Source organism: Pseudonaja textilis, chromosome 3, assembly GCF_049901715.1.
Source record: "Pseudonaja textilis isolate UNSWEBS1 chromosome 3, rPseTex1.2, whole genome shotgun sequence".
NCBI classification, from domain to species: domain Eukaryota; kingdom Metazoa; phylum Chordata; class Lepidosauria; order Squamata; family Elapidae; genus Pseudonaja; species Pseudonaja textilis.
This window is the reverse complement of record NC_141992.1, coordinates 71,956,513-71,982,627: the sequence shown is the minus strand read 5'-3', so window position 1 is coordinate 71,982,627 and position 26,115 is coordinate 71,956,513. Positions and strand designations below refer to the sequence as shown.

Here is a 26,115-nt window from a genome sequence, read left to right as displayed (position 1 = left end):
AGTCAGCAATTTAATCCAATTCTTAATAATTTGCTCGTGTGATTGATAGTTTTTACATTACTTTAATGATTCATTTATATGTAAATAGGGAGTCATATTGCAGTGATTTTATAGGAAAGGACTGCCAGAATCTCCTGAGAGCTGAATGAATGACTTTTGAAGACACTTTCAATTCTTTTTAACTCAATGATTCTATTTTTTCCCCTCCTATGTATTGTCAGCCTAAGAGGAAAGCCTCTAGCTTAAAAAGATAATACAATGATCCATTAAAATGAGCTTTTCTTACTCAACCATTTCAGAATAACTGAACAATATCAATAAAAATATATTTGCCCACAGAATGTCATCAAGAATTCAAAACATCTCAGTATTTGGATATTTCAAGGCTTGTCTCTTTACATATGGTTTTCTCTGCATGCTTCAATCATCATAGATCTCCTGACCTTGTGAAACTAGGTGTCTACTCACTGTGTCTACTAATTGTTATTAATTTAGGCTTTTAAGATTGTTTTGAATATGTTTGTTATTTCATATTTCTGGGGAAAATAAGAAATTGGAAAAGGAGAAAAACAACAACTTCTTCCTTCTCACCTTCTTGTTGATTCTACACAGGGAGTTGGGTGTATATTGCTGCTATGTATTTTATATTACATTGTTTTGTATATTTCTGTTTAGTTTTGGTGGATGAAAAATTCAAACATAGAGATGTTTCATAGATTTTATATTTGATGCACTCATCAAATATAAAACCTGTAAAACATCTGCATTTTTCTGAACATCTAAATTTGGTTTACATTATTTTTATTATTAAAAAGATGTCTTGTATTTAATGCCCTACAAAACAGCATTTAAACTGCATATAGTTCATTTGGATGGGGGAATTTTCCACCCAGAATTTCTATAGTATAGCACAAAATGACACCTCAGTAGCTGGGAGAGTGTTATTGGACTACTGAGTATAAATGCTAATAATATATCTCTCTAAACTACAACATATTGCTGCTTGATTGTTTCCTTTACTGAATAAAATGTACAACAAGTTTCAGGTTTAATGACCTTTCAAAATTAGGAAGTAGCAAGCGTCCTTATTAACAATTGCAATGGATATACAAATATAAATCAAAGGAATGATTGCTACCAATGATTTCCAAAGTTAACGTGAACCTAACCTGCAGCTATTTCCACACAGAACAGCTGAAAAAAATTGTTATATTTCCAGAGTTGACCATTTTTATGTAAGGCTGCAGCTATTATTTTGTTGCTTATTGACAGGAAATGGGGGATTTATAAAATCTGGCTCAATGCAAATATTTAGAGATTTGTTTTGCCTCCCCCAAACTCCATTTGAAACCCTTCCTTCTGAACTTCTGAACAGTGAAATCAAACTTTTGATAAGGTTGTTTTCATTTAAAAACTGGAATTCATGGCTCTCTTCCAAAGGGGAACTCTATTGGTCACAGACAATTTATGAAGAATAGCTTGCTTGTTAGTGAAGCAAATATATGTAATCTGATGGAATTATTAATGTCACAATGTTAACTCTTGTCACATAAATACAGTTAGGAGAGCTGACACAGCAACTGCATCCAAATGATTGGGTCTTTGTTTATGCACTCAGTCTGTCAGTACAATATGTAGGGTATGAATTTCAGCAAGCGCTTTGACAATGAACAAAAGAGATGCCTGCTCTTTTTTTAAAATTAAAACTTGATGAAGGATTAAATGATTTCAAGCACTTGGGCAGACTTTGCAGACATAATTCCCTCCCCCCCTCCCTTCCTTATTAGAACTTTTATTATGAGATAAATGATAAAACTTGTGAAATTATTCTGCCCAAATTGTATATTAATGAGTAGGTTGCCAATCACACAAAAGTATAAAAAAATTCATGAGTCTTTCATTCATTGTAAACTGTAAAGGCACTTTTGTTTTCTTCCTGCCTTCATAAGATATTTATGGCTTTATGAGACCAAATCAACATTAAAACATATACAACAGTTAAAATTCATGCATATAATTTTAGATGAAATCAAGGCAATTGTTTGTATAAGTTAAAGCACAGATATATATAGAAAGACCCAAACCTTTGGTCAGAGACAGCAAGACCTCTGATTTCATTGTGCTTGCCATCCTTTATCTTTCTTTTAAAAAAAAATATGTTATTGGTTCTAATGAATTTTTTTCTATTGTTGTGACTCAGAGTCAGAAAAGCAGATAACAACAAAATCTGACAATGGATAAGAGCAACAACATTTAAGAAAGAGACAGTGAGGTTAATTCTGGCTTCACAAAACCAAGCCTTAGGAACAAATGCATACAAAGCCAGAAATGAGAAGACAGTGACAAACAGTGAATGCTGCTTCTGCAAAGAAGCTGAAGAAATAATGACACAACAAAATATTAACAATGGTGAATTGGAAGATCTGTACGAAATATCACTTGCCTGCAAGCAAGAACTGGGGGGAACCACAAAATACTTCCAAATGTTAAGAATATGGTTTCCACAGATTCAGAAAATGATTGCCATCCTGGTTATGGCCAATTATGCAAAACTAATTTACCAGAAAGGAAATGTGTACGTTTTTTTCTACCTGTCTACCCTAAAAGTTAGACCAGACTAAGAAACCAAAGCTATAGAGAGTAGGACTACTTTTTATTATAACTGCAATAGTGACAGCATCTTTCACACCTAAAAGTGCTTCTTCCTCCCACACATTATCTTTGTGTGAATTGCGGGTGGATTGGTGGTGGTCTGAAAAGTCATTCTCAAATTATTTTCTTGGCCAAGGCTTAAATCCCTCTTATTTGCTTTGGTAGCAACCTTTCCTCCTGTCCTTCAAGGTCAGTCCTTATATTCTGTACACTATCACTTCTCTCAAGATTTCCAAGATGCCTACAGTTGCTTCAACCTATAATAGGTTGAAGATATCTATCTTTTTTTTTTAAAGAATGCCTCTAAGCTCTGTTTGCACTGTTGACTATACAGTATAGATTAGGTTCCAAAGCCTATTTCTAAAACAGAAATAAGGCCAAGAGCTTGAGAAATCTTGAAGAAGAAGAGAATGCTTATGGAGCATATATATTGAATACTTTCGTTTCGCTGTGGGATAATTAATTGTTACAAAGTTGGGAACATTTTTTTAGGTCACTGTTATTTCCAGGAAATCCCTTCTCTTGAAAAACTTGCCAAGATTCTATCTATGTTGCCTAGGGGCAGGGTTAACATATTTTAAATTGAAATAAACAAAATCTCAAAACAAAAATGATAGGTTGTTGTCTTAAATCCTGTCCATGAATTATGAGGAGACTCAAAGGTGTGCCACCAATATTCTGGAGAACTGGTTCCTCTTGCATACCACATGACATCAGTTTCCCTGAAGGCATCTGCATTTTCTCAGTTAATATCTGCAGGAGATAAGCTGCAATAACCTGGCAAAACCACATGCCACAGGATGCGTGTAAGCTATTTTCCCACAGGCATTTCCAACGAGCTGTTAATGAAATATTCTGGCTTGGGTAGTGCTTGAAATGGGTTATTTCTTTTTAGCCATTTTAAAAATTATATTTTGGCTAAGGCATGCAAATTAGCTAAACACAGGTAAAAGAGGACTTCATAAACTGTTTCTATTTCTCTTTGAATCCAATAATACAAACCAATCTGGTACAATGCACTTAAGGGTGTTATTGGATGTAGAATTGAGGAACTCTGTGCTAAAGTTTCATCTGGATTCCTTATGGGCATTTTATTTCCACAGACCAAAAAAAAAAAAAAATCTGTTAACTTTATACAATGTTCTGAATGTTTTCTGTATTTAAATTGAGCTAGTTATATGGGAATCTAATAGCAAAACAGATTTTGGGATTACTGGTGCAGTTTTCAAACTAATTTTAATAAATTGTGCTCCTTTTGGACTTGGGTCCACATGTGAGCTGTTAGCTTTGCACCTGAGCAATGATGTCCTATCAGAAGGTCAACAGCCATGTGAGTGCTAAATTTTCAGATACTGTGATTTTGACAGAGTTGGCAACAGCTGCAGTCACAAAGCATACTGTGAATCTGAAAAGCATGAAGTATTTCCATGTTACTGAACCATGCAAAAACCCTGGTTATGACAAATGCCATATTTGAACCTACATCATTTTCCCATGAATCCAGACGTTTGTTGGAAGTACTTTCACAATGCTCATAGTGTAATAGATGTGTATTGGGTCATCCCATCCATTGCTTTTGTGCTGGCGAAAGGTTGTTCCACTTCATGACTGATAAATAGATAAACTTTATCAAATATACACACCTGGTGACAGGACATTCCTTAGGAAGTGATTGAGAAAAGGTCTATAATTTCATATTACCAGCCAGTATTTATCGCACTATTATCCTGAAACATCCTGGAGCCATGAAGTTCAAGTAATGTAGACCGAATGCTTACCATGAAGATTTGACAATATTCCAAATAACAGAGGAACTCCAAGTTCAAGACAGAAGTAGCTGACAAATTTTAATTAAGTGTTAATTTACCTGTGGATGCTTGAAAGCATTACTGATCCATTTTACTTATAAATCCTACTTACTTTTTTATCTGTTTGGGGGAAAATGTCAACATTTTTATCTAGACACTCTGAATTTATGCCAATGCTTTTCATAGACATTTATAAAAACTGCATTAACTTGTTTCTAATGCTGTGAGATACAATGGTAGATAATCCCCCTCTAAGCAATTACTTTCTGAAATCGTAAGTTTTGCATATACAGAGATGCTGCTTTAGATTCATTTCTTTTTTTCATTGCCTCCATTTTTCTAAAAATATACTTGCTTAATCTATACAAAATTTAATCACAAAATATTCAAACATTCATTGTTGTGAGGCTATCTACTTAGCCTCATTTAAATATGACATACATACATTTACCCGACTGTCACTATTAACTCCATGTTTAATGTAACCCAACTGAACCATTTACATTAAATAAATTTATTTTCCCTGAGCTAAATTCTGTTGGCTGAATCCAAACTGGTATGTTAAAAAAAAGTAATGCAGAAATCTCTTTGCAAAATTATTATTTGCTTATTTTTATCTGGCCCTTTTGTGTTGTCAGGGTTATGGGATCCATTCTGATTAAAACACATCCAGTGAATACTTAAACCAAAGAAAATTATCTTAGCCACAGAGAAGTTCTGTTGAAATCATACAACATCTGGTTTGAATTAAGATTTCAAGGTGAGGACTCAAAAACTTCATCTACAGAATGAAAAAAAGTGTTTGATTGCACATTATTTTGAGGTAGATAGGACGACTTAAGTGCTAAGCTTGTTATGGGCATTATTTGCGTTCCCTTAGACAAATGTATGAGAGATCAATTGTAGCTTTAGACTTAACAAAACAAAACAGAAACCCTATTTTCCTCACTCTCCACAATGAAACCAAGATTCATCACACTCACTTTTTGAATGGGAATTGCAAAACTCCTTTGTTGTTTTTAAAATTAGCTTTGAACTGTTGCATTCCGATCATGATAGATGGACTATTTACATCCTATCCATATGTATAATCTCTCTTTTCAGCTGTAGCCTTAAATATTCTCATTTGTTGTGTGGAAAAATACACGTCCTGTGCTTAAAGTTGGTTTTGTTTTACTTTTCAAGAGATGACTCCAAAAGTTTCCCTTTTCAAAAGAGGACAGAATAGGTGGCTGCTAGGTGAATTCATACCCGTGAAAGGATACAGAATTCAGAACAATTGTCATCTCTTTTCTCAGTGACAGAAACTGTAATTAATGGTTTCTCCTGTTGTGGCTAAGGAGAAAAGAAAAGGATGGAGTTGACAGGCATTTTATTAATAGCTTCTACCACCTTACTATACATAAAAAGGCTTTCTTACTGGCTCTAATACTTCATTGAAAGATTTTTTTTAAAGAGAGGAAATGTTGAGAATGGATAAAAAATGAAGGCAATCTATCCGATACTGCTGAATGTTGGGTCTTCAATAATAAAATTAAAACTATTGTGACAATTCCTGTTGTGTCATTTAACCATCTGCCTCCTACTGGCACAATCAATAATGACATCTGTGGGCATGTTGTCATCCTCACCTAGTTCTTCTGTATGTGACAACAAAACCTGTCAATATTGTGTCTCATGGCTGCTTTACCAAAAAGATTTATCATTCAGCTAGGTGTGGTATAGAATTGAGTGACTGCTCCCCTATTGTTATAGTGGGAACCTACAGAAGGATAGATATTCAACACGAGGCACAAGAAATTAGACATGCATCAACCAGAAGTGACAATGAGTTGCCCCACTAATCCATGGGACACAGAGGAGTGGAAATTTACTCGGAGGACTTGGCTATGCTTGGGAAATTAAAGTGACAGAAAGGGAATGCAAAATTCAACAGGACATTGCTCTGTAAGCCATTGCACAAACGCCAGCAAATAACCTAATCCTAACAATGGTATGTGTAGCTCCATATCCGCTAATAAAGAAAGAATGGAAAAGTATTTCTGAATGAACTGAGCTTATGACAGAATAGGAAGTGATGACCACATCATTGGTAGGGGCAGTCATTAGAATATTCATGTCTGCTCAGACACCATACAGGGGGGAAAAATGTCATCCCTTGGAGAATGGCAAAAAAGCATTTACATGCCTATTAAAGTGATGACCGTGTTTCCATAGCCTGTTGGAAGGGGATGGGAAACTCTAATAGCAGGTGTCATAGCTCTCTCCCATCTCCTAGACAATGGAAAAACCTCGCTGCACCATCTCAGAACAAAAGTATTTGTATTTTTTATATTTTAGTGTGCCTGCTGAATCTGAGCTCATGTGGAAGGAACAGAAATCATGAGCAAAGTTAGAGGAGTGCCAGGGTTAACAGTGGACCACTGCAAAGTGGAATCAAACTCCCATAAATCTATTTCCTGCAGATGGACCTCTCTTTTTCTGATGAACCTGATGAACTTTGCTCAGAAGTCTCAGAAGAAGTACTTCACCTGGCAGCTCTTAACTAGGAAGTTATGCGTGACCAAACCAATGCAGCTAAATGCTACTAATGGAATGCAGCCGAATACAAATACCGATTAAAAGGAATCGGTTTTCATATTAAGCTGGGAATTCCTCAAAACATGGCACGTAAGGGAAGTCTAGTGTTTGCATCAGTAAATTGCACCATCTTTCCCCATGCTGACATCACATTTTTATGAATGTGAAACATACTATCTAGCATTTCCCAAAATCCAGCCTTCTATTCAGACAAACATTTACTCTTGAATGCTTTACATTGTCACTGGTGGTAGGGTTCAATGTTTTTTTTTTTTTTTTAATGAAAGTGTTTTACCACATGGATTCACAATAATGTAATCAGGGGAAAAAAATAGTCGGGGTCCATTGCAACTCACATAATCCTCTTTTTAAAAGCAAACAAGAAATTCTCCAGCAATGGTCTTCGTGTTTTATTGGGAGCACTGCTAATATTTCCCATCCAACAAGGCACCTTTGCTACCGAGCCCTGTTGTGTCACAACTGGAAATCCTGACAGATTTATGTCCTTTAGTTCATTAACCAAATACCCCCTTAACCCCCTCCTGCTTAGGAGTTCTAAGATGGATTTATTTTATTTTATTTTTTTATTCTACCACATCCTGAAGCCACTAGCTTTGAAGGCAGCTGGAAGTGTGCTGTTTCCACATTGATCTTCCAGCAGCCATTCATTTTCCCTAGATTTTTTTTTCCAGTGTAAGCTTCCTTGTTGGGAATATGCTAATGACATCTGCCATGATTAGTGATTTTCTTTGAATTGCTATTCCTCTGTGGGCAAAGCAATCAGAAAGGGAGAAGAGGAGATTTACTTCTTCCTTATATGCCTTCCTTCAGCCATCTGGTCTAGCTTAATTCATTTGAATAAGATCTGCAGTTTGAGGTTCTTTACTGTGGCATTCAGAGGCATTTTAAAGCTTAAAAAGGAGTTAATGGTGATCTGTCTGTGTCAGCGGCAGGGCCCTGTGATGGCTCGCCTTCTGATGGCTTAGAGGGCCAGATTAATTTTATCAAAATGAAGAAAAGAGGTGGGAAATAAATTTCAGTGCTCCTTAACAGCTTCATTATTTTAGATGTCTTTTGTGAGGGCAGTTATTATCTGGAACATAAATGCCAGAAGATAAAGAATGCATTTTAGAAAGCAACAATATTTTATTTTTTTTAAACCTGCGTTGTTAATTTAAAATTACCTGGATAGGGAAGGGGAAAAAAAACAACGATGGAAGAATTATACTGTTAGAATAAGGGCAAGAAACAGTTCCTCACTTGTGAAATATAGAAAGAGAAAGACAATAAGCAAAAGAAAGAGAGAGGAAGAATGATGGAAGTTGGAAGGAAAAGGTTAGGAGGAAAAATCATAATTGTTGCCTTTATCTTAATGCCAATTAATTTTTCTTTCATTTAAAAATCTGCCTCTCACAGGGAGATACAGATCAAGTTTGTAATATTGAATAATTATAGACATAATATCTTGAGTCTGACATCATCAAGCACACTGAAGTCATGAAGGTTAGTATTGAATCCTTTGTTAGAGTAAACAAGATCCTGAAGTTCAAACTTTGTGGAGGAAATGCATCAAAGTAATTATCACCTCGGCAGTTCCAATCATTAGATTCACAGCTGGAATAGTGTACTGGATTCAGACAGAAATAAAAGCTCTGGATAGGATCATAAAAATGGTGACAGATCATGCCCTTCATCCATGCAATAATGTTGACAGACTCTACTTACCAAAGGAAATAGGTGGGTGTGGAATGTCACAAGTACACCAAGCAATTGAAGAAGAAAAGGGCATGGTAAGAATATCTCAAAGACAGTGAAGAAGATGCACTGAAGCTAATATACCAGAAAAGCTTACTGTAAACTGGGGGGACCAAACTGGCCTGCAATGAAGTCCAAAGGAAGAATAGAAAAGAAACATGGCAAAGCAAAGTACAACTGCAGCAGCAGCAGCAACAACAACAACGCCAGAATTGAGAAGACAGCAATGGACAGTAAGTGTTGCCTATGCAAAGAAGCTGAAGAAACAGCGGACCACTTGATAAGCTGTTGCAAGAAGATTGCATGAACTGACTACAAGCAGTGGTATGACAAAGTAGCAACAATGGTGCATTGGAAGATCTGCAAGAAATATCATTTGCCTGTAAGCAAGAATTGGTGGGACCGTAAAATAGAAAAAGTCATAGAAAATGAAGAAGTGAAATTGCTCTGGGACTTCAGAATCCAGACTGACAGGCACCTGCCACTCCAGGCTTAACAGTTGTTGATAAGAAAGACAAAAATAAGTCTGGATAGTGGATGTGGCAGTGCCTGGAGTCAACAGAATAGAAGAGAAAGAATTGGAGAAGATAACAAAATACAAATACCTACAAATAGAAATAGAATGACTATGGCAAAGGCAAGCAAGGGTAGTTTCAATAGTCATAGGCGCCTTGGGTGCAGTTCCAAAACAACTGAAGCACTACTTGAACACCACAGACATTTACAAAAGTCAATTGCAATTTGCCATCAGTCAATTATAGGAGACAGTTTTACTTGGAACTGCTTCCATCCTGCGACAATATCTGTAACACCATCAGAGATCCATATTTGCTTATCCCAGGTCCTTGGTAAGGACTTAAGTAATAGACAAAAATGTCAACCCAGTTTGAACATCTGGCTGACTGTTCAATGATTAAATTATAATAATAATAACCAGCAAAGCTGATATCAAGAAGACTGTCAATAGATAACAGCAGAAAAATTGAAGAAAGAGACAGAAGGACTAATTCCGGCTGCACAAGACCAAACCTTAAGAACAACTGCACAAAAAGCCAGAATTGAGAAGACAACAACATTCAGCAAATGCCATTTCTGCGAAGAAGCTGGAGAAACAGTGATAAGCAGTGAAACATTTCAAGCCAAAAAGGAAATAAGCCCAGTTGCCATGACTCAATTTCCAGTGGACCACCTGCTTAGCTGCTGCAGGAAAATGGCATGGCAAAATAGCAACAATGGTGGATTTCAATATTTGCAAGAAATAGCATTTGTTATTCCTACAAGCAAGAACAGGTGGGACAACAAAATAGACAAAGTTCAGAAAATGAGAAAGCCAAAGCACTCTGGGACTTTAGAATTCAAATAGACAAGCAGCTTTCACTCAAAACTCCAGACTTAACAATTGTTGATAAGAAAGACAAAAAGGTCTGAATAGAGAACATTGTAATACCCTGAAGAAGGCAGAAGAGAAAAAAAAAAAACTGAAGAAAATCACAAAATGTACAAGCTTGCAAACAGATGTAAAACAGCAAAAGAAAGCAAATGTAGCACCAATAGTGATAGGCACTTAGTGTGCAATTCCATCACGTGCAGCACCATCAGGATGGACAAAAATCACCATCAGTCAATTGCAAAGGCAGTTTGACTTAGAACAATTTACATCCTGCAATGATATCTTTAATATTATTAAACAATATCTGCCCATCCATGGTCCTTAGGAAGGACTTGGTAGGTGGACAAAATGCCAGATCCTGCCTAAACATCTGGTTGACTGTGCAACCCCCAATAATTAATTAATATTTTATGCTGTCCGGATCTCAACAACTCTGAACCCTAAGTGAAAAATTCTGAACAGAAAATAATAAACATTGATGCCAGATTTTACTTACTTGAAATGAACATTTGCTATGCTTCTCATTAAACCATTATGAATTGGTTGAATAATAGTGGTTGGTTCACTGAAATTAAAAACACACCTTTTCAGCTTTCTGTTCAAAAATACTAATTCTTAAAATACTTACATTTAATGTCTGTTACTTACCATCAAGTTTTACTTGCCAAGAAGCTGAGCTAGAACAATATTCCGCCTACAAATTGTAAATGGAAATTTATTTAAAACATGGGCTACAGTCTATTTTGTCTGAGCTGCAGTCATCTATAGTTTTTCTCTAAACCGGGTAGAAGTCAGATGTCAAATCAGTTATGTTTCATACTTCCTATAATGACTTTAGACTGAGCAGAGAACTTTTTTTTCTTACTTCCTTATGTTTCATATGGGTTGTTGGCTTTATTTTCTTTCTCCCATGTGTCTTTAATATTTTTATATTGCACAGTTTGCTTAACAATGACCATATCAAAATAAAATAAAACATACAAATGCTCTGCAAAAACAGGAACTGGGACTTTGTGATTTAAAGGAAAATTCCAACCTACTATGTTGAAGTCTCCCATGAAGAAGAGACACCTGGCCTGGGTATTAAGTGTTGGTTAAATATGTTGAAATTCAAAAGATCGGATGCTTTGGTTGCTGACCTTAAAAATGTCATGGGTACTCAAGATATTTTGGCCTGCCAAATGCTTATAATTGGGTAAGAATAGATATATGATATTGAAACTATTGATTTTTTTCAGCTTGTATATCAAAAACCACAATTGTCTATGTGAAGTTGATTAACCCCCTACCCTCACCCCTCAGAAAGCTGCATTATAGATTGGTTTCTATTGGCTTTTACATGCATGGCATTTCTGCTATCCACAACCGAAGTAAAGAAAATAGCATTTCCTCCCCATCATTGTAGCTATTTAAATATATGAGAGAGTTTCCTAAAGTAAAAAGAAGAGCAACTCTGTGTTCTTGTGTCTCTTCTGAGGTCTCAGTGTGTGTGTCTGTGACTGTGTATGTGTGCTTTGTTTGGTTTTTGTTTAATAAAATTGAGCCTTCTGGTACGTAGGATATTGGAGTTGCACGGTAACATCTTATTTCAGAAGCTGCTAACGTGTCACTCCCTACAATGACATGTTACATATCTTACCTTCCCAATTCTGATAAATTATAATAAGCACAGCACACACACGCACACACACACACACCAAACACACATCCGTTTATTTGTCTCTCATCTGTTGAAAAGAAAAAAAAATAATCAAGAGTACTTCGTGGTATCAAAGTTCTACAAAATGAAAACGGAATTGTCAATTCACTTGAATTGTCATAGCAATATTATAACATTTATTTATTTGTTAAATTTATTTGCTGCCTATCTCACAATGGAGCTACTCTAGGTGGCTTTCAACAATAAAAAGGAAGAAATGAAAAGAGTGTGAACAAAACAGAAGTCAAATAATGGAGCAATAGAATGAAGAATGAAAAAGAAAACAATAATACATCAATAGGATAAAAAAAAGATGGTTGGGTAGAGAGCAAAGAGCAAGGGTGAGGAGGTAGAGTCTTCCATCAATCCAGCAGCCACTTCCAGTGGTCCAAAAGCCAAGTGGCAGAGCCAAATCTTCATGCCCTTGCAGAAGAATAGGAGGGTGGGGCAAATCTTACCTTAAAACAGGGGTGGGGAACTATGGGCCTTTTATGACTTGTGGACTCCAACTCCCAGAATTCGTGAGCCAGCCACATTCACCATTCACAAAAGTGGATTGCCTTTTAATAAAGCCATGTTGAAATCCACAAAGCATAAAGGGGCCATAGTTCCCCATCTCTGCCTTTAGAGTGCTCTAATGGGCAAGCACTGTGATAGAGAAGGCTCTTCTTCTGGATCCCAATCGTTGGAGTTCAGTTGACTGACAGAACCATAGTAAGCCCCCTTTGCCAGCACAATAGCACCAGCTTGTTAAAATACACTACTATATTCTATAAATAGTTTATAACCAATATAAATAAAGGTTTTGGGGGTTTTTTCAGCCTCCTCCAAAATAAATGATGCTCATTCAATGTTCTTCCATATGATGTTTGCTTAAATTTTTTCCACATTGGCTTCACAAGGGAAACACTAACCCTTTCCTGTGAATCTCATTTCCTTTGCGATTCCTAATTACTTGGTTCTTCTAAGCAACTATATATATTTTTCCGCCTGGCTCTTTTCTTTCTTTCTACCTTCACTTCTCATAATCAGATGTCACAGTTCAAGCTGTTTTACAACCTTCAGCATAGCAGCCCTCCCTTTTTCAACCCTGAGACATGCTGATAGGCAGACAGTTAACCTTGTTGCAAGTGATAACCAGGCTGTTTTCCGTCTTTATGCCCAGCCAGAGGATTACTAATTACTTAATGTATCATACAATACCACATACAGCCTATACAAAGATATAACATTTACATGCCAATAAAATTGTGAAATTTTATCCATACAGTATTAATTTGACAAAACTCAATTGGCTCTAGATTTTAAAATATTGGAATAGTCTCCCGGATGCAATTTTAGAGCCATTACTTTGATTATGTCTATTTTTGGTATGAGTAGACATCAGTGAACTCTACTATGCCTAAGTATAAATATAACTTTTATTTCAGATGGTCTAGTCTTATGCAATGAAGTATTTTTATTGCAACCTTAATTTATTTTGCTATATAAATATTAAATCTTATGCACAACTTTTTTGCCAGGAAAAGATGGTCTGCCTGAATTAAATTTTCTTCCAGCTATTTCCTTCTGGATATATTGGAATATAATTCCCATGACTCTTTGCTGAAGGGATAGAGAGAATTTCACATCTCAAAACACCTGGAGAGGATGAGCTGAATTGGCTTCTCTCCGAGTCCAAACAACTCTGCAAGGAAAGCTATATTATCAGGGTGAACACAAATGACAGGACTTCACAGCAGAGGAGGCTCTGTCCGTCGTTCTACAGTAAAACTCGGTCTGCACCTAGCCATCTTGCACAATGCAAATTCACATCACATGGTAGACCTCAATGAGTTAAGAATGCTTCACAGGCAACAGTAAAATGAGCAGAAAGCTTAACATTACCTGCATTTGGGTTTTAAAATGCTTTTGCTACAGCTGTTGTCAAAGGATAATAAATAGCCAACTTGCCTTTTATGGCTCAAAACTCAGGAGCGGCTCAAAGAGTTGCTGGTATTATTCAGCAGCAAAGAGAAACAAACTTGCAAGGGCCATTTACACAGTACTAAATCCTTGTAAAATTAGATTAAAACAAGCTTGCTATGTGACCCAACCTTTAGGCCTACTTAAACACCTGTGGATTTATGGAGTTCAGAGGTCTGCAAGGTCTCTGTTAATGTTCATTTTCAAAACTAGACCTCGAGTGACATCCTTTGCTTGGGTAGTTAATTTAAATTTGCTTCTAGCTTGAAAGGTGATCATATTAAGATATACGAGCAACACTTATCTTTATGCCAAAACTGCAACCTGAACAGGAGATAAATTCTGAGTGCTACAGAATTTGTTTCCAGAGGGCTTGCTAAACAATATATTTCACCGAGTTTCATTTTGCAGTTCTTTCTGCATACAGCAGCTTACAATGTCAACAATTTTTCAAGCCAAAAGTCTGCCTGACTTTTAATGAACATGATTTCTTTTCTCAAAAAAGCATAACACCATAGAGAAACTTTCTGAGGATCATAAGATTCAGAAAAGAGAGATGCTTAATAAATATTTAAAGTTCATAAGAAAAGCACAGGACTTAAGCTGGTCTCCTTAACCTGTTAGCCTTTAGCTATAGTGAGAATCTAAATTAAGAGTGTTAGAATACTTTATTGGCCAAGTACGACTGCCAAAATTCCGAGCTGGCATGCCATGTCATGCCATGTCGCCTCAGAATTTTGGGAATGGTATAATTGTGACACAAGAATTCTGGGAATTGTTCAATGTTTAGAAAGTAAACATAAAAGTTAATTAAAATAGCATTAAATAAAAATAACCTTGCTTGACAATATGTAGAACTCTACAAGTCACAGTAGATAAAATTAGTTGGGATGGGGGAAAAAAATGCTAACCTAATTTAATAAAGCTTTTCCTACTTCTAGGTCCTGAACCACACATACACGCAGAGATTGCATCTTTTCCTATTGAGTGGGCCACAGTTATTTCCTCATTCTTTGAAGCAGCAACAAGCAAGAGAAGATCATCTTTTCTTCATGCAGATCAAACCATGATGGTTACATGAAATTTGAAAATGTGAACATAAAATGCCTGCTCAGAAGCATCTTAAAACCATCAGAGTCATATCAGCTCACAAAAAAATGTGAAATTACTTAGACAAATTATTGTTTCTTCCTAAGTGCTACATAAACACTTTTTGGAATTCTGAATGTTCATTAAGATGTTAGATTAGAATTTTTTTTAAAAAAAATGGGATTTAAATCTACCCTCAGTCATGGACACTTTGTAGATAAATTTAGGCAACCACTCAGTCATCCAAGAAGTGTCTGTGACTAAGGGTAGATGACTTTAATTCTCCCTCATCTGCTAGGTTGTGACTGCTATTTTAATTGGAATTAATCCTCCCACTAATGCCAATGGAAACTTCCCTTTGAGTACAAATGACAGATATAGGGCCATTTATGAGCAGGAAAAATAGAGGTGGTATATATTTAAAGCCCTTCGTCTCATGATACAGATCTAGATTTTGATGTCATTATAACTGAAGAGTTGTTCTCACCTAGGCTTCCCCAAAAAACACTAAGCAGACTTTTTGTCCTAGCAAAACCCCTTTTATTAAACAAAGGTGAATTTCTTGCATTCGCATTCAGCCAAAGGCCTGCAAACAGTCTTTCAAGGGTCTAATTAGGATCACAGACCTTATCTAGCTTGGAGAGCTGCCAAGTAAATATTTTCAAATGCAGTGCTGACAAGGAAGGTTTTGGCACAGAATCTCTGAGATACACAGACAGATCTTCACACTGCTCAATGAACAAATTATTTCCTGCAAAAGCCCCCTCCCCTTTTGCTCCTCTTTTAATCCCTATGGGAGGGGCCATTCACCATTCATTTGTGGCCTTACTCCCATGCTGACCCTTAGTTCATAATTGTTCTTTTCTTTTGGCAGCTTTGCCCATGTGCAGCAGAGCCCTCGTCTGAGCCTTCCTCAGCCTCCAAGACTGGCCCATATTGTCTCCAACCTCCTCACTGTCCAACTCTGCTACCAGCTCTGATAGCCACCAGCAGCCCCAACAACAGTCCTGCTTGGCTTCAAGTGGAAGAAGTAAGAGAAAAAGCAATGCAGAATTTTTCTTTTTGAACACATAGCTGTGTTCCATGAAATAAATAAATATATGCAACTGGAATGGTGAACCAAGGTTCTACAAAGTTCTTAGCTTACTGGAGTTTATGAGGATTATTGTTCAGAAATATTAGTTAGGTACTAAGATGCTTATTCTTGCTTTATTGCATGAGATTTTAAAAAAGGAGTTGCAAAGGTATTTAAGCAGATCAGATAAATATTTTATGTGTTGATTCATCCCTCAAATACATTAGTCTTGCAAATAGGTCTGGTTAAAATACAGAAACAAACTTATACACAAGTTATAAGTTATATAACTTATATAGTGGAACTTCAGAGAAAAGACTTTGTATTTTGTGTTATCCTGCTTTATATAAAATAATTGGTATAGCCTCTAGTGAGTTTGTTCAATCAGTGCCATTTCCCCCCAAAACCATAATGATAAAATTAAACCAGGGCTCATCCAGATGCAATTCAATAAAAATTTGATGGATATAGTTTTGTATGGTTCTGATTATTTCGTTTACCGAGGTTTGGGCATTCTTATAGAAATAGAAACATTTTCAATGTTTTTTTTTTCTGTTAAAAAAAAGACAGAACTACTGAAAGACATAATGAACAGACTGTACTGAGCAAGGATTGCAGTGTTAGTAGCCTCTATCAGTCTTTCTAACCATGGTTGGAAAGTTACTCTGGAACATCTTGGCAATTGCAGGTTTAATCATGGATCACTCTACTGCACTTTGTCCACATAAGCATTCACCGCATGGGAATATTGTCTTCCACCTTCCATCTCCATAACAAGGCCTCCTTCTGCACAGTGGGAGTAATGGAAATGATATTGTCATTAGCTCACAGTTGTTTGCGGCTTCCTATAAACTACAGGTCCTCTCCAACCACTTTATTTTCCCCCAGTGTCCGTTTTATTTGAATCACTTCAAGGATGACAAGGGTTTTGTTTGAAAATTCAATTGTTATGATATTTTCCATCCTTTCTTTTAAAAACCAACAAATGTAAACCTCTTTTACTTTGATCATTCCTATCTGTATTATCTTTAGGGGGCAGAATATTTACATGAACTTTTCATTCTAAAAAGAAAAGAATCATGATTAATGTGTCTTAGCCAATTTATATTCCAATCCATATGGCTTCTCAAACAGATAGGTGTGTGCAATAAAGCAATATCAAGTTTCATCTCTTGCTGATCTATCTAAATTTGCATGCAGCTAAATCTTTTTTATTGCACCTGACAATATGTTGTTCCTTACCTTTATATCTTAACTTACACCATTTATAGTATGGGCTTATTTTTACAAGGCTGAATTGCTTTAAAAAATGTAAGTATACGTTTCTCTGGATCATATGCATTTCAGCTTTCTTAGCTTTCTTTTTTATTTTATACTTTAAAAAAAAGAATCCATATAAAAATACCTATTTGCCATTCCAGGTAGTTCTTGTTTAATTACCACAATTGAGACCAACAACTCACTAAGTCATTAAGCAAAGGCGTTGTTAAATGAAACCACAATTATGCTTATGATCATACTTCAATTTTCCTTTTCTTTACAGACCTGCAAAAGTCTTTAAGTCATAAACATGAGGATTGGTCACAAAGTTACTTTTACATCACATTTCTAAATATGAATAGTCACTAAACAAGGCCTAATTGTATGACATAGCCTGTGATCAGAAATGTTCTTTATTTTTGGCCAGAGAATTTCACAATTTTTAGCTAAATAAAATATTTTGTTCTCACTTTTCTAATGAGTAGGCAGTATTTGCAGTGGGAAAATAAATGAATATTTCCAAAATTGAAAGCTTCATCCATGGAACATTACATTTTCTGTTTACATGGAGAAAGAAAAACAAAACACACAAGCCATCTTGGGTATTATTGTTTTTAAGCCATACAAATTCTTTCAAATTCATATAGTCAGGATAGGGAAGAATTCAGTTTTCTGGTAAAATACAATATTTGTCCACTAACTTAATCCCTAATAAGAATGTAAAGGAATTCCACCATACTATACTTAGATTGCCTTCGGTCCGATCTAAGTATAGTACATAAAATTATATATTGCAATGTCTTACCTGTCAATGAATACTTCAGCTTCAACCATAGCAATACAAGAGCACACAATAGATAGAAAGTCAAGGTTAATCACACCAAACTTGATTGCAGGAAATATGACTTAAGCAACAGAGTGGGCAATGTCTGGAACACTCTACCTGACTATGTGGTTTCTTCCCCAAACCCCAAAAACTTTAACCTTTGACTGTCTACTATTGACCTCACCCCTTTCCTAAGAGGTCTGTAGGGGCCGTGCATAAGCGCACCAACGTGCCTACCGTCCCTGTCCTATTGTTTCTTTTTTTTCTTATTTGTATCCATTTCATGTATTCATAATACATGTATGTTTATACTTATATCTGTTATCTTATAATTGCTTGACAAAATAAAAAAAAATAAAAAAATAATTTCATTTTGAGGGGGAGAGGGAAGAAATAGGGATTGTGGTTATCCTTTCTCCACTAGACTTCTTCACCAATCAGCTTGAATTTGAATGTTTTCATTTCTTCCCTCAAAAATCAACCTAAACAACCAAAAGGATGAACTTGAACTAATGGTACCCTAATATGATCAAAGATGGAGACAGGACTCATTTACTCATTTTTACAACCCTAATTTCATAAGTTATATGGATCAAGAGAAGACAAAAGACACTTTTAGGACAATCCTACATCCACTCACTTAGGACTAAATCCTGATGAATTCAGTAATTGTGTATAAAATATTTAGAATCCATTGCTTGCTGTAATTCATCTCCAAATTTGGGAAAGTTAAGATGTGGTAGTGTTGCCAGGATCTGGTAATGGTTTTATCTATAAATATAACTATTTATGTATGGCTTTGTATATCTGATGACTTTCATACCAGGAGTAAAATGCACATAATAAGAAGTTCAAAGGTTTCCTTTGAGGTGTTTGACTAAAAGTGCTGCAATGTTATGTCTCCAAAGACATTCTTAGCTCAGGAAATTCTAAAGTTTTTCCTTTCATAAGAATAAACAATTTAAATCACCTTCCATGTGTTTCAAGCAGTATGAAATCAGTCAATGAAACTGGAAAAAGTGTTACAAAGAATAAATCTAGGCAAAATTATGATAGATGGATAATGTATTGTCTTCTCCCAGGGCAGCCATTATAATGCTTATTTGTTTTGATGTTGTTCCACCATGGTTAATGTCAGCTTTATAAAGTGGACCAGGTGAAGATCCTGACACCACAGGAAGACCGGAACTATACAATATTGAAATAGGCTATAATAATTGTTCAGATCTTCGCTTTCTTATAATCTCCTCCATCTGATATCCAGTTAATGGGGAGAAGTGAGTCTATTCTAAGCCTTTTTAAAATACTCTTCTACCTCCATTCATGTTCTCCTATCAGCTTTTGGTTCTCTTCTCTAAGACTATTTCTCCAGTATTCTAGAGTTAAATGGGTTTTATCCCGAGTCCTGCAACTATGAAAGTCAACACATGTTTTCTTTAGTTCTAGAGTGCAAGATCTAATAGGTTCAATATATAGAACTGAACATTAGGGGGAAAAACAACAACCTAGTTTGTTATCTAGTTTGGGTAATGAAACTCTGCAAGAAAACAATCAAGTTCAGAGAGCACTAAGGACCCTTCAAAAACAAATTTTAGTGACAGTAAGAAAAGTTTGATTCAATTGTCATCACCTCAAGAGGTAGTTAGATCGCTATCTATCTGAAATGCTTTGATTTGGATTCTTGTATTGACCAAGGTGTTGGCTATCTTGGGCTATGTGACCTCTTCAACTCTGTTTTTATGAACAACATTGCTTAAGCAACTACTGTCTTTTTTTTCTTCTCCACAGCCATTCAGTGAAAATCTCTGTTGAGGAAAATTAACTTAGTTGAAATGTGAAGTCATTATTATGAAAGTATCATTTCCAAATTTTATGAATTACTGCTTTGGTTTAACCAACAGTGGCAGCATAAAGTTCCCAGGGGAAGATAACAGTCCACTTTCCTTTGAACTCTATTTCTGCATTAGGTTTCGGAACAATTACATTTCCTTTTTCACTTTCCTCTGACAATTTATTTTCCTTCTGTGAGAGTTTCCTGCTCTGTGACAAATTCTGAAATATACTGGAAAAGGCCTTCATCAGAAAGCTAAAGGGTAGCTATTTTTAGTTTTCCCTTTTTTGTACGAATGTGCATGCACACACACACGCACATACAGATACAATTTTGCATGCTGTCCTGAATTTTAATGAATAGCTCCAGTGATAATCAGTGAGCATCTATATTTATAGAATCATCATAAACGTGGAGCTGTATTTTTATATATGCCAGAGTGCTCCATATGTTTAAATTTGTGTGTTAATTTTTTTATACCAAATGAAATATGATAATTTCTATTCCCTCCTCACCCTTCCTGGTGAAATTAGACATGAGTATTTATACAAATGTACTTTTTTCTGTTATGTACACCAAAACGTTCTTTAAAAACTATTCTTCCTATGAATTATGTTCATACACCATAGATGATATTTAATAATAAATGGACCAAGAATGGTAGATCAATCCTATTTCTAGGTCAAGAAATTAGAATTAGAAAAGGGTGGGGATGTTGCATAGGCATATATTTCTTTACATATTAAAACATTGGACACTGTTTAGACAAAATCTTCTTTTCTTTCCACTTTCCTTTGTCACCATCTCCTTTCTCATCCAGTTGGCAGCTGGGCAACAGACAAATCACCCCTTTCAGGAGCCTGAACTCCTTAACTGAAAGGTGCAGTTGCACTATAGTTAAGTCTATGTCTTATAGCAATGAGGGGCATATGTTGCTTGTACATGTTTTCAATTATCTGTGCCACATAACTGTCTGTCTAAGGATATCCAGAGCATCCAGAGTCTCCATATAGGATAGAGTTTTATTAAGTATGCTAATGTTTTACCAAATCCTTGCAAGCTTTCTAACTTCTAAGAACTTTGCATCAAGTTAGAAGTCATGAAAAAAATGGCACTGAGGAGAAAGAAGAAAAATCTGGCTCGTCTTTTGCTGGTATTGTGGGCAGGATTCTCCTGTGTTCCATTCAATTTCAAGTATCTCTAATGACTTATATATTTATTTATTTATTTATTAAATTTATATGCCACCCAGCTTGCTGTCCAAGATAACTCTGGGTGGCTTAGAATATAGTTAAAAATAGGAATGTAAAAACAACACAGACAAACAGATTTTGATGTTTAGAATATAAAGGGGTTTTTTTTTGTAAGTGTGTGCGTGCGTGTGTGTATAGATATAGCTATGCACACAGGCTACATTACATAGATGTTTATGATTTTTCACTTATGCCATTCCCTGTCTGCTTCCTTGGCAGTTAATTCGGTAATATTTAAATTTAAAAGCCAATTATTTTTAATTATTTAAAAAGCAGCTAAAGTGGGAAGGAGACAAGAGACCGGCTGCCACAAATTTTCTTGGAATTGCACTCAAAATATAAAACATTATATTAAAATGAGAAATGTGGCTCAAAGGATAGACTCAGTTTAGAAAACAGTACAAAAGGGATAAATCGTGAATTATTTCAGCCATAAACCTGTAAATTAAAGAAAAATCCTGTCAGAAAGAGAAAAAATAATTCATCACAGTATTTATCAATTGGAGTTCTAATATTTAAAATTGAAGATCTCATTTTTGATGTGATGTTTCTCTGTGTTCCAGATAATGCATTTCTAGACCTAAAAAATAAGAACATGTTAACCTTAATCCTGATTAGCCTGGAATGCTTAAATAAATGGAAGACTGCACTGGGGTTATATTGCTCCACAATTCAAATTATGTACCTATTAAATACGGCACATGCCGGTTCATAATTATGTGAATCCCACTGCTATGTTTGTCCTTTGAATAAAATTTGCCATAGAATCATAAAGAGAAAGACTTTTAAAGTTGCTGCTTAGAATTAGCATCTGGACTAATTGAGTAGGCACACAAAACATTGTGGTATAATGCATTCTCTCATAGACACACTTATTTTGCACTGGTGTATATGGATTTTTTAAATATATAAACACATGTTTCATTTTCTGCTCTTTTTCATTTTTGGTAATGCACTTTTTCTCCTCTCAGTCACTTCACTAAGCAACATTTGCTGGAAATGTGTGAATGTTATCTATACCTTAGCAAATATATACAGGCCATGACATTATGCGAGTTTATCACATTCCACTATCCAGTGCACTGCCCATCAGTGTTTTCATGATAAAGCATATCAAACTATTATGGAGTTATTTTTCAATTCTTCCTTTTTTGTTGTTTACTTCATTATACCAAAATTATCATTTGCTTCCACAGGGAAATACCATTTTCCCAGATTTGCACTTCACAACAGCGATAGAACTTTTTTGTAAGACTCTGATGCTTCAGCAATAAAAAGACTCTCTGAATTTCTTTCTTTCTTTCTTTCTTTCTTTCTTTCTTTCTTTCTTTCTTTCTTTCTTTCTTTCTTTCTTTCTTTTAAAAGGATCTCAAATTGCAAAAAATGGGTTTGTCTTACAAATCTAATAAATATATTGGTTTTGCTAGGAGGTACCATTCAATTGAGCTATTTTTTGTGTGCTTTTGTTATTTAATTAGATACATATTATTAATTGAAATAAAATGCTAAGAAAGAAAATAATAATTTTAATGAGAAGCATTGTATCTTTATCCTTAATAGAGCAGTACCAAAATTGAATTCACAAGTAGTTTTTAAAAGTTCATGAAGATGAGGAAGAATTAATTAAAATTTCCTCTCAGAAAAGATTTTATTTTGAGAACAATAAAATAAAGTTTACATTGAGCATCTGATGAATCTTTATTTTTAAAAAATTAGGCCAGGCAAAATAATGAATTTAATCAGCACAGAGTACTTCTGGATGCATCTCTCCCAACCAGCTTTTACGCTTAGAATAATAGTAAGAATATCAATACTAAAAGGAAGGTTAAAAAAACAACAACCAAAAATCCAAGCCAGAAGGATTCTTGCATCTAATTTGGCTAATTTGGAATTGCCTAAGGCGCAACACAAAAGAGATGAAGAAAACTATTCTTTAAAAAAAACCACCAATTCTTTTCCAGAAGCAAGGACCACATTGACAATAAGTCTTTATCTACATCTTGACAAGTCTTCTCTTATCTCCCTTACAGAGCCCCAAAGAGCGCTATGTAAAAAAGAAAAAAATATTAAAAAGTATATAGTGGAAACCCATGTATCTTTAGAAGTGACTTTTTGACTCATTCGTGGTTCCCACTGTAGACTTCTGCAATCATTGTAAAATCACTGTGTGTCATATATCAGTGCTAAGGCAGAGTAATCCTGCCTCTGCAGAAAGAAAAGCTTTCAAAAATTGAACATCAAGCAAGAGGTTGAATTGTGAAAAATCAAAAGAAAGAAAAGTCAAAGAAGGATCCATCTCCAAAAGGCCTCTTAGGACATGCTTACTAGATGTAGGTGATTGTTATTGTCACATTATCTCAAAATGCTACATTAGGATGACGCCATTAATCTCACTCTCTGTCCCTTGCTTAGGACCTTGGGACTATAATCCTGGGAGTAAGAAACAGTGAGGAAGAATTAATATTGTGCTGTCAATTCTCAGTTGTTGTGTCTGTCTTTCTATCTATCTATCTATCTATCTATCTATCTATCTATCTATCTATCTATCTATCTATAAATAATCAGTTGCCATTTCTGACCTAAATTTAGGCAGAAATACCATAGCAACCAAGCATTAATATATACTGATTTAGCCTAGTGATATGATGCTTTAATAATTTAAAAGGGGATTAGTTAAGTTCAAGATCTATCTAGGTTTATTTCTCTTGAAGGCTCAATCTTATTTCTAACTTTAGTTGAAGGCAACATACCCAAATATCCATAGCGATAGTGTTGATAGTACTTGTGAGTACCCAAGAGGCATCTGGCAGATCACTGAGAGAGAGAGAAAAAATGTTGGATTAAAATGAGCCTTAAGGAAATCCAGAAGTTCTGTTTTTATATCTTCATTAATACTGGTATTTTAACTAATGTGTTTCTCAAAACATTAAGACACAAAATCCTTAACTAATAGAGGCACAAATCACTTCTAGTACTGTGTTGTAAGGGGTAGTTATTGACAGAACAACAACATCAGACAGAACTATAATTTTAATTTACATAGCCATGCTTTGACACACCCAATTAAACACTGGAACTATTTCCTGAACAATTTTATTTTGAATGTTGTTATAATGATATTACTTATTACGTTCAGATTATTTACTTCACGGTACTTCCATGTCGTATTTTTCCCAATTCTTTTGGAGTTGAAGACACAATGGTCAATGATCAAAATTTGGTCACATGGAAACTGGCATTATTCATAACAGTTGCATTGATCGAGGGTCATCTGATAACCACCTGGAATCTTCCCAGTCAGCTTCCAACAAGCTTCCAACAAGTCAATGAAAGAATTCACATTCACTTAATGACCTGCCTGATTCACTGAACTACTATAATGATTTGCTTAACAACTGTGTGAAAAATTGTCATAAAATGAAGCACAACTCACTTTAAACATCTGCCTCATTTAGAAACAGAAATTTAGGGCTCAGTTGTGGTCATAAGTTGTGGACAACTGTACTAAAGTGACTTTAGAGTTAGCTTATCAACTTGTCATCCATCACCTTTAAGACAAACTTTCATTAACTGACAATTCTATAGATACTCTGGTTCTGTGTTTTTCTCACTTAATCCAAATATATTAAAATCCTAAATGTATGAATTACGGACCTTTGTGTGCCAATTGAAAGAGGAAAAATGCTAGCTTGATGAAAACTTGGCATAAATTAGTCACAACACATTCAGAAACACTGTCTTATCTCTGAAGAACACAGAGGATCTGCATAAAAATCGGATGTAGTGATTGTTTCATCTAAAGAGTATTTGATTTACTCTCCCCTATTTTAAATAATGCAACATAATAAAATATGAAATCTGTTTTTCAGCATATCTGCAATTTTATTCAAAGTAATACCCCTTCCATATGCTTTTCTACCTACTTGGCAGTCTTGGTAGAGACTAATTGTTATGTCTGAACAATATCAACAACAAATCTTTTGAGAATATTAGAAAAATCATCCATCCATTTCTCCTCTGTTCTGTTATTACATTTGTATAATTCTGTATTATCTTAAGAGCTCTGATATCAAGTGAATTTAAATTGTCAAGTATGGTACAATAAGCTCATAACCCTGTTTAATACAATAGTAGCATATTATGAATAAATGACCTTTGCAGCTTTGGACACTATTGCTACAATATCAACCCAGTATACATAATGGGAAATATTAGATAATTACTATTCAGGAACTGAATTTGCCACCATAATTGTTTTTCCATATAGCCATTTCTTCCCAGCTATACAGAACTTTCGGTGCATTTTCCCATTGTTTAATAATAGACAACCTTTTGAAATTCAATGTTTGATTGATACAATTATTGAGAAATTGCAAACCAGCAATTCTATCTGAAACAACTGGTTAATCAAAATTCATAAGTGAATAATCACCACTGAAATATAAACCTACAATATATGTTTCCCCCTCTTTGAAGAGAATATACTTGTTAGTCTTTTTTGGGGAGGAGTGGATACTGAACGTTTGCAACATTGATTTGGGATATTTCCCATTTACTGTAATTTACATTGTGCAACTTTTATAATACATATTGAAAAGCTTGAGTAAATATCTCACTGGGCATTGTGTATAATGGATGTAGTAACAAGAGCTCCTATATCGGCTGTTCTCTGTCCACTTGGTAGCGGAAAGCGGTTGGATTATAAAGGAATGAATGGATAACAATTAACACCATAAAACTGTGTGAATGAAAAGAGACCTGGGTAACTTCCATGATTCCAATTTCCATTTATTCTTTTTCACCATTTAAAAACAAATGCGGAGTGCTCTGAAAATAAATGAAAATTGATTGCTCTTCAACAACATAAATTACACTTTTGTTTGAATCCAGCCTTCGTGAGGTAGAAGCGCAAACCTGCATTTGAATTCCTAA

At 35.2% G+C, this 26,115-nt stretch overlaps 1 protein-coding gene across 4 annotated transcripts in view; it reads left to right on the top strand.

The window, feature by feature from the left end:
* The window catches only part of LOC148126160 (uncharacterized), a 90,538-nt gene extending 74,084 nt beyond the window's left edge, over window positions 1–16,454 (top strand). For 3 of the 4 annotated variants that reach the window (XR_015742896.1, XR_015742898.1, XM_087930093.1), the window contains one exon: window positions 14,791–16,454. Coding sequence is in view for 1 of the 4 variants with exons in the window: in XM_087930093.1 (XP_087786219.1) it covers window positions 14,791–14,797 (7 nt within the window). In the remaining 3 variants the exon portion in view is untranslated. Of the gene's footprint in view, window positions 1–2,200; window positions 2,245–14,790 lie in introns of those variants that run through there. The other variant, XR_015742897.1, reaches the window with a different exon arrangement.
* The last annotated feature ends 9,661 nt before the right edge of the window (window positions 16,455–26,115 follow it).